At 33.7% G+C, this 9,160-nt stretch overlaps 3 protein-coding genes across 8 annotated transcripts; all 3 read right to left on the bottom strand.

The window, feature by feature from the left end:
- Window positions 1-2,028: 2,028 nt before the first annotated feature.
- On the bottom strand, window positions 2,029-3,684 carry LOC112084525. Its single transcript, XM_024153675.1, has 3 exons — window positions 3,579-3,684; window positions 2,989-3,077; window positions 2,029-2,418 (listed from the first exon to the last, which is right to left on the bottom strand). Exons 1-3 carry the CDS (start codon window positions 3,682-3,684, stop codon window positions 2,029-2,031), a joined length of 585 nt encoding a protein of 194 aa, XP_024009443.1.
- On the bottom strand, window positions 2,841-6,587 carry LOC112084595 (uncharacterized protein At4g04775-like). Of its 6 annotated transcripts, XR_002898274.1 has the most exons (7): window positions 6,438-6,587; window positions 5,869-6,055; window positions 5,527-5,785; window positions 5,199-5,274; window positions 5,011-5,094; window positions 3,189-3,363; window positions 2,841-3,077 (listed from the first exon to the last, which is right to left on the bottom strand). XR_002898274.1 is itself a non-coding variant. In XM_024153815.1 (6 exons), the coding sequence occupies exons 2-5, from the start codon at window positions 6,052-6,054 to the stop codon at window positions 5,043-5,045; spliced, it is 573 nt and encodes a 190-aa protein (XP_024009583.1). In that variant the 5' UTR covers window position 6,055; window positions 6,438-6,587; the 3' UTR covers window positions 3,668-4,668; window positions 5,011-5,042. The 6 variants fall into 6 exon arrangements, 4 of the variants coding, with proteins under 4 accessions (XP_024009583.1, XP_024009584.1, XP_024009586.1 ...); XR_002898275.1 differs by having other exon boundaries at window positions 5,011-5,274; XM_024153815.1 differs by lacking the exons at window positions 2,841-3,077; window positions 3,189-3,363 and adding an exon at window positions 3,668-4,668.
- Window positions 3,739-4,851, bottom strand: LOC112084524 (glutathione S-transferase T3-like). The gene is made up of 2 exons (XM_024153674.1): window positions 4,839-4,851; window positions 3,739-4,379 (listed from the first exon to the last, which is right to left on the bottom strand). Exons 1-2 carry the CDS (start codon window positions 4,849-4,851, stop codon window positions 3,739-3,741), a joined length of 654 nt encoding a protein of 217 aa, XP_024009442.1.
- Window positions 6,588-9,160: the final 2,573 nt, after the last annotated feature.

Here is a 9,160-nt window from a genome sequence, read left to right as displayed (position 1 = left end):
ACAAAACTAAAAGAAGAAGCAGGTGTTGGAGAAGACAAAGACAATAAAGAAGTAGAAGTCAAAGTTGTAGAGGATGAAGATGAAGAAGGAAACGAGGAAGATGAGAGCAAAAAAGAGGAGGAGAAGAAGAGAGAGCTGATTAAAAAAAACTTGAAAAATACGAGGACATATATGTTCAAGATAAGGAAGGAAAACCGAAGTTGAAGATGACAAAGTATGAGAAGGTGAAGATGGTAAAGGAAGCTAAGAGAAACTTAGAACAAAAAATTAAAGAAAACAAAGAAGAAAAATGTGATGAATTATAAGAAGGAAGAAGAACAAAAACAAGACGGATAAAAAACAAAAGAAAAGAAGAAGAAGAAATCGAAGAAGACAAAGATTATAAAAAACAAGAAGCCCAAGATGATTAAGAAATTAAGAAAAATAACATGAAAAATAAAAATAAGAATATAAAGAAGAGGAAGAAAAAGAAGAAGATAGAGATGAAAATGTAGAAGATGAAGAAAACCGCAAAAATATTAAGTCAGAGAAGACGAAAACGATGAAAAAGAATAATCGGAAGAGAAAGACAATGACAAACCAAAAGAAAATGGAGAATAACAATTGTTCAAAAAGAAAAAGATGATAAAGAATAAGTCAAAGTCAAAGACAATTAAGTAGACGAAGAAACATAAATCAAATACGTTAAAGAAGAAGAAGGAAAACATGTGGAATAATCGATTAGAATGACAAACACTTACGAGAAAATGAAGAGAGAACTCTGGCGAGGGAGAGGTAAAAAGAATTACAGAAAAAGAAACTTCTGTAATTACAATATTTTAGTAAATAGAACAATATATTTATTATGGTTGTTAGATATTTTTTTATTGGTTGAATATCTAACATTGTTGTTATATTTATGTTTGGTTTTTTATTTGTAACAAAGTTAATAATTTAATGATGTAATCACCCAATTATATTTTGTGTTAAATCTTCTGACATTATATCTTTTAGCAAATTTAAAACACGTCAACTATTCTATCTTGGGGTCTTGGGATATTGGATTGGTACTCTCTTTGCCTTTGTTGTTGTTTTTTTTAGTTTGATTAGTTACAAGTTTTCTTATTTTCATGTTCAATAGTATTATGTAAATTACTCACAGTATTAATTTTTTCGTCTGTTTAAGTTAAACAGCTAAATACGATCTCTTTATACATCAAAATTAACTGTTCAAATTTATAAAAAATTAGAGTAAGTGATCAACACTTTCAAAACAAGTAAAAAGACTCATTTTTAACACATTTTCGCCCGCACATGGTGCGGGCTACCACCTAGTGTTTTATTATAAAGGAAGGTAATTATATGATTTAAACATAGTTAAAGCATAACATAAAAATCAAAAACATAATTTTTAAAATAAATCCTCAGATGTGAACTTCTTGACGTCCAAATTTGTGCCATATATGCTCAACCAAATCAGCTTTTAATTGTTGATGTGTCTGTCTATCACGGATTTTTGTTCGAACACTCAACAAATCGGGAATATTTGTACTGATATCTGTAGAATACGTGGAGATCGACTTGTGAACTTCCGTTTCCTTCTCCTTATTAGAAATCTGAAATATCAAAGTGAGTGTATCCATCTCGTTCGTTGTCAACTATCATATTGTGGAGTATGACACAAGCTCTCATAATTTTTTTCTACTTTTGCCTTATCCCAAAAAAATACCGGATTTTTAACAATATCAAACTGAGCTTGCAAGACTCCAAAAGCACGTTCGACGTCTTTACGGACAGCTTCTTGATCTTCAGCAAATAAAAATGCTTTTGGGCCATGTGGAAGTGGAATGGATTGAATAAAAGTTGCCCATTTTGGATATATATCATCCGTTAGATAGTATGCCAATTTATAATCCCTTCCATTGACTGAAAATTTTACTTGGGGAGCTTTGCCTTGAATTATGTCATCAAAAACTAGGAATGATCAAGCACATTTATATCGTTTAAGGTACCTGAAGGTCCAAAAAATGCGTGCTATATCCAGAGATCTTACGAAGCTACCGCCTCTAAAACGATTGTCGGTTTTCCTGAACCACGTGAAAATTGCCCTTTCCAACCTGTTGGGCAATTCTTCCACTCCCAATGCATACAGTCAATGCTGCCTATCATTCCGGGAAATCCACGTTGCTCTCCAACATAAAGCAAGCGTTCCAGATCCTCTGGTGTTGATCTTCTTAAGTACTCCTCACCAAACAAGTTAATAATCGCGTCAACAAAATGCTCCAAACATTTACGAGATGTGGTTTCACCAAGCCGGAGGTATTCGTCAACTGTATCCGCTGCAGTGCTATAAGCCAAGAGACGAATGGCTGTTGTACACTTTTGAAGTGCAGAGAGACCAGGCCTTCCGAGAACATCTTTTCTGTCTAAAGTATGGAGCTTCATTGGAAAGTTTTCCCACAATATGCAAGAACAAAAACTCGTTCATCCTAAAACGTCGGCAGAATAAATTAGCAGGATATGTGGGCGCTTCACTGAAATAATCGTTCCATAAACGATTGTGGCCATCTTTACGATCTCTTTCGATGTAAGCTCGTTTCTTTCTTGATTTTGTGGCCTCTTGCTGATCTCCATAATCATTGAAAACATTTTGAAATGTTTGATTGAAAACATTCTGAAAATGCTGATGAAAAGAATCATCACTTGATCCATCCAAATGATTGTTAGATGAAGAAGCCATGATAAATGTTTTGTTTTTGAGGAAATCGTGACTTAGATGATAAGGAGAAAGAGAGATTATGATGATGGTCTTTGTGAGGAGAAATAAACGGTAAGGAGATGGTGATCGATCAAGTTCATTATATAGAAGAACATGCAATACCCGTGACATGTACAATTGAAAACAGAAAAATACAAGAGCAGTCCATACCCGTGACATGTAAAAATGAAAACAGAAACATACAAGACAGTCTATTCCCGTGACATGTGAAAATGAAAACAGAAACATACAAGACCAATACACGTGACAATAAGCAAGTTGTGTACTCTACAAGACCAGTCTATCGTCTTCTTGTGCCGACGTGAATGAACTTCAAATCCTGAAACAGAAAGACGCACAAAAAAGCCACACATAAACATTTCAAAATGAATCAATCTCCGAAACACCAATAACACAAACAATTGAAAACACAAACAATGTTCATGCGTACCTTATCAGGTGAAACTGCAGAGTCTGAATTTTCCAAGATGTAAACCTTCAAACTGTAGCTCTAAAAAACTTTTATAGTAGATTCAAGGCAAGGTTTCCTTGTACTGTAATGTACTATAAAAGCTTTAAGAGCTACAATGGAAGTGTTGTCACTTGCAAATGACAAAGTACCACGTCTGATAATCATTACAAAAAGAAAAGACTTTAGAACACTAAGGAAGACTTTATACACGCCATTAAAGAGTGCTAAAGTAGTTAGACAAATACACTTACAAAGATAACAAAAACCCATAAAACCTACCACTAGTTATAAAACAAAAGAGTGGTAAAGTAGTTTTAGCCGAAACTAACAGATAACAGAAAACACTAGTTATGACAATACAACACTGACTCCACAACTGAGTAGACAACATGTCTGTTATCAGCTGCTGCTTCAGAGCTTCTTCAACCTCAGTCAACAGTTCCTTTTTGCCAATGCGACTCGCTAGAAGACCCATCTTTGACACTCGCTCTTGAGTTGCGTTGTCCTCTTTCGTTATTGTCCACATGCTTTAAAACTCAGACAGAGCGATCACCTTATCCTTATTCTTTTTGCCGTTAGCTTTTGCAGCCTTCACACCAACTGGGCTACTGCTTGACTGACCATCCTCGCCACTCTTGAGCTCATCTGTTATCACACTTGGGGAATGTGATCCCTCCTCAGCCCTTCTCTTTTTCGTGGTTGCATCAGCTTTTGTTGAAGAAAGCTCTGACCATTTCTGGTCATTATGCAACTCCTTCCAGGCGTGTTCTAGGTTGAACTTCTTCTTCTGATCACTGAAGAATATTTGGTGAGCCATCTTTATGACGCTGTTCTCATTCATCCCACTCGCCTTATCACTTGATGCTGACTCATAAGCTCCGCAGAATTTGCAGACGAGGTCATTTATCTTATGCCACCGCTGCTTACACTTCCCTGCCTCACGTGGTTCACTTCCTGCGGGCTTTGGAGTGTCTGCATAGTACTTGGCAATCTTCTTCCAGAAAGCTCCTGACCTTTGCTCGTTGCCAACCAGAGGATCCTTGCTTGTGTTCAGCCAAGAGCTTATGAGTAAGACGTCCTCTGCTGGGCTCCATGTCTTTCTTTCTCGACGCTCTGCAGGCGTTTCCTTGTTGTTAGAAGGTTGCGTGTCCTGAGTACTGAAAATAGGGACTTGATCGAGATAGGGAAAGGATTCAGAGAGGGATGTATCTTGTTAACTGTTTAATAAGTCAATAAAATTTGAGGGCTGAGGGCTGAGAGGACGCATAAGGAGAAGACATATCCATGTCAAAGAAAACACTAGGAGAGGGCTGAAAAAAAGGAGTAGAAGACTGAAACAGAGGAAGACTGAAAGAAAGGAGTAGAAGACACAAGGAGAGGAAAGAGAGGAATGGAAGAAAGGACTGAAATGGCTGAATGGATGTGATTCAAAAGATGAAGCTACCATCAGCTTTTATTACTTCATCAAAGAAAGAGATACTAGAGATTAATGAGTTAACACCTATCTAACCACCATTGGCTTTTAATACAACAACAAAGGAACAGATGACAGTAAGGAGAACTGCATTGATCACCTATCTAACCATGACATGACCTGAACCTAACAAAGCATTGATACCAATTTATTACCAGTAACCGGCATTCATACCAATTTATTACCTAACAAAGCATTCTAACTAGCCAATTTATTACCATTACCTATACAGTAATACTCATTTATTACTTATTACTCAGTTTTTTTACTTAGTATAATTTTTTTGCAATTATTATACTTAGAACTTGAAGGAGAGTCTAAACTTACAAAATTATGACGCGAAGAGGTCCTCTGATATCTCACGGGTTACACTTGTCTCGCCTTGTAACATGTATACCCCAAAAAACCTGCGTACAAACGACATTCAGACTTAGAGACAGAACTAAAGAACACATCAATAACCAAGAGTGCATGAATGTATAACTTAAAGGAGAGAATGAAGTCTAGAAACTTATCTTGTTCTGTGAAGCTCCGCAACCTTCAAAATCTCAGCCTGCATATTAACATAAAAACCGGAAACCGCATACTTTTCTAGCAAAAGATATTCATTTCAAACATCAATTTTTTCTACCAAGAGCTACCATCAATTCATCAACACAAAGATCCATAACATAAGTTACGAACTACCATGCACTACTAAAAGTTCCACAACCAACCACTTCACCGTAAGGAGTACTTACATATTACAGACATGAATTGTCACCTATTCTACCTCCCAATGCATAGAAAGAAAAGAGATAACAGCAAAAAAGACCAAAAACATGATAAGGAGCATATCAGAACCTCGAGTCGCCACTGTCTCTTTCATCCGAGCCACTTCTCCTTGAATCTCCACCAGGACTTCCTTTATTTCTGCGATCTCCTCCTTGTTTCTGTCAATCAGAGGCTCCATTGTGTACAACCGATTCTCGTAGGATTGAAGCAGCGCAGTTCTGTTGTAGTTTTCCATCCTTCCACTATGTTCGTCTAGACGTAGTTGTAGAATGGTTAGCTGTTCTTCAACTGCTTCATCCCACCATTTCCAGATGTGGTCTGGACTCTCCTGTACATTTGAGAAAGAAAACTTCGATTAGAAACTACACTAACAAATGAACAAACCGCAGATTTACAAATACTTCATCTTACCTCTGCCAATATTTCAGGGCACGTGTAGAACTTCCTTCCGAATGTCGCTGGAGCTGTCGACTCTTCAATGATTGTGGTTCGGCCACAATAACACCGAACAGGAATCCCAAAATTCCCATCAGCTTGAGCACATCCACTGTCGTAGCTTGCTACGGAAGATGAGCTATTGGTGTAGCTGCTAGGCATGGTGATGAAACAAAATCAACAAACCGAGTGTTAGAAAAATCGATTTAAACCCAGACATGTTTGACGAACAAAACGATGATTTTGGGTTCAAAAATTAAACATCAAGAACAACAATATACATTGACAGATTCCATTATAAGACAGACGTACAAAGTATCTCACAAAAAATTAACGCAAAACCCCAAACTTTCCGAAACCTCAAATCACTTTCAATCGATTTCCTACTCAAATACCACCAGAAAATTCGATTAAAACCGAACATGAAATCGACAAATCAAACACCCCATCAATAATTGCATCATCTCTAAACCAAAAACATAAACGACTCGAAGACAAACTATAGATCGATGATAGAGATTGGGATTTTAGGGTTTACCACAGATTACCTGGACACACCGTCGGAGAGGTCTCAGATGCCGCCGGATAAACCACCGCCGACGGAAAGAACCCGTTGGAGAAACGGATAAGTCGAGATCACGTATGTAATCGCCTGCGACAGAGATACCAAGGGGAATGCAGTTTTGGTCGGAAAAAAAAATCTCCCCAGAAAATAATTTTTTCTCCTCATTTGTTTCCACCCAATCACAATCTGTCACGTGTCCGGAAGAAACATCTCTTGTTGTCGCAAAATAAAAAACGTTTCTACAACTTTTGGGATCGGTTTCAATTTTTTATTAATATTTTTGGGCTAAGAAATGGCCCAAGTCTCAGCGATAATGATGCTCTTATCGATACCTAAAAAAACCTAAAATACTTTTTTTTTTGGTCGACACCTAAAATACTTTATATCCACAACAATTTTAGATACATTTTCATTTAAAATAACCAAAATACCATGATTAAAATTATAAACCCAAAGACTTTAGTTTTTCAGATATTTTGAGTAGTTTCAGTGGGTTTGTTTGGTAGCATTTAAGGGGCGGTTGACAAGGGCGATTGAAAAAATGCTACCAATCAGCAACATCAGTTGGAGAAAGTGTTTAAAATTATAGTTGTAATCAGCATTTGAAACGGACAGTTGAAAGAAGATTTGGGTGGTTGGAGATTAATTTTCAGACAGTTACAAACTTAAAAAAATGGACGTTTGGAGCAAACGAGCAGTTGTAGTCAGAGTTGTTTTTTTTAATAATAAAATTTATGGTTTAATATTAATTTTTAATAAGAAATTAGTAAAATTATTTGTTTTTCTTTGTATGTATATGTATGTGTTGTTTTTGTTTTGTTATTTCATTCAATAAAATTCACTCGACAAAAAAAAATTTATGAGACAATGGTTATGTATTTTACAGTTATTAAAAACACTTATCATCACTGATATTTAAAAAAAAAACCTAAAATTTGTTATGTTTAATTTTTTTTAAAAAAAATTGTGCATGTATTCATTTTCACTGACAAAAGAAAAAAAAAATTGGTTGTGCATTTCAAATTTATCAAAAACTGTGTCATAAAGAAAATCTAAATTGTTTTATGCTTCTGCTCTAAAAAACAAAAATAGTTGTGCATGTATTGTAGTTAGTTGACAAAAGAATCAGACATTTATTTTTGTGTATTTCAATGTTATCAAAACCATATCATCATAGTTTTTATATTTTTTAAAAAAGAAAATCTAAATTGTTTTACACTCATTCCTTAGAAAAAATAGCTGTTCATAAAAAGTACTCAGTCGATAAAACATTGAGAACTTTATTATTGTGCATTTCAAAGTTATCATAAGCCTTATCAGCATTTTTTTTCTTTAAAAAATTTAAAAAATATAAAATTTTTGGTACGCTTCTTCTTCTATAAAATACAGAAGCTTCATTCACAATTTTCATGCAACACCAACACATATCCTCCATACACAGCTTCAGGTTTTGAAATAAAAAAATTGTGAACATCCATTTAAGTTAAGTGTTGTCATCCTTTATTATCTTAATAAGTTTAGTCACATTGTTTTAGCAAAAAAAAGCAATTCACATTATGTATATTAATATTACTATTTTCATTTGAAATACACATTTGATAAAATAAATTTTACTTGATTTTAAGTTTTATGGAGTAATTGTTGGCTTTGAGCTTTTGATTACTATTTTTTATACATAGTTAATTACAAATGGTAAGGTTTTAATAAAAACATATTTATTTATTCATAAAATTCTGTGTCCATGCATGTAAAATTAGGTTGTTTAAATATAAAATATCATTTTAATTTCATCATATATTAATTATTAAAGATTTCAAAAATTTAGTGTCACCATATATTAATTATTAAATATTTGAAATGATTAGTGTCTTAATTATTAGTATTTAATACTAATAAATAAGAAAGAATTGCTAAAAATAGGTCACAATTTGAATCCAAATGCAAAAATATATCCTAAATATAACAATGCTTATTGTTAACATGTTAACTTGTATTACATATTATTGATAGCATAATATTGATAAATAATAACACTCATACGTAGAATGTGCTAAGTATCGATCGACTTTGCTTCTTGTCAATCCTTGTTCTTCAAACATTAATATCTTATATGATCTAAAAATAATAATTAGAAAAAAATCAAACAATAAGGAAAAATAAATAGACAAATTAACAATTAAGATGTTTAAGGCAATACTTCGACTTCTGGTATTCTCTTAGATTAAAAAAAGAAAATGAATAAACTCTAAAACAAAAACAGAAAAAGGAAAGAAGCTAGTACTATGTAATGATTTTGAAAGAGATACAAAAGTCATCACCGATTTATTCTTTGTTTTTAATCATTTGCTCTTTCTTCTATTTGGTTTTCATTCATATACTTTAAAATTCAAAATAAAAAGATTAGTTTCATATCAACTATAAAAACAGAGAAGTAACAACAAAGAAAGCAAAATATACTATATTAAAATAAGAAAAAAATATTCATGAACTAAACTAAAACCTAACGATGAAAAAAAAATTTGGTTAAACCTTTAAAGTGAAAATAAAAAAAAGAACACATAACATATATGAGAGGAGGCAAAAAATATTTATACGGAAAGTTGTTTAGGGCTTAGATGTTTTCTCAAGATAAATATCGATATAATCAAATATTTTTTTCTGTGTTTGTAAAAATATATACAGTCCCTGCGTTAACTACTGACC

This window comes from Eutrema salsugineum, unplaced genomic scaffold (assembly GCF_000478725.1).
Source record: "Eutrema salsugineum unplaced genomic scaffold, Eutsalg1_0 scaffold_4, whole genome shotgun sequence".
NCBI classification, from domain to species: domain Eukaryota; kingdom Viridiplantae; phylum Streptophyta; class Magnoliopsida; order Brassicales; family Brassicaceae; genus Eutrema; species Eutrema salsugineum.
This window is presented reverse-complemented; position numbering and strand designations above follow the sequence as displayed.

Excerpts from the sequence above, each read along its gene's own strand:
- LOC112084595 (XM_024153815.1), bottom strand. The coding sequence starts at position 6,054 with ATGCCTAGCAGCTACACCAATAGCTCATCTTCCGTAGCAAGCTACGAC. Across the intron at positions 5,275-5,526 it reads AGAGACAGTGGCGACTCGAG|AAAAGTATGCGGTTTCCGGT; the intron begins GTTCTGATATGC and ends ATCTTTTGCTAG. Across the intron at positions 5,095-5,198 it reads GCGGAGCTTCACAGAACAAG|GCAGGTTTTTTGGGGTATAC; the intron begins ATAAGTTTCTAG and ends TGTCGTTTGTAC.
- LOC112084525 (XM_024153675.1), bottom strand. The coding sequence starts at position 3,684 with ATGGGTCTTCTAGCGAGTCGCATTGGCAAAAAGGAACTGTTGACTGAG. Across the intron at positions 3,078-3,578 it reads GTTGTCTACTCAGTTGTGGA|GATTTGAAGTTCATTCACGT; the intron begins GTCAGTGTTGTA and ends TTTCTGTTTCAG. Across the intron at positions 2,419-2,988 it reads TTGTCACGTGTATTGGTCTT|CTCCATACTTTAGACAGAAA; the intron begins GTATGTTTCTGT and ends TTTCCAATGAAG.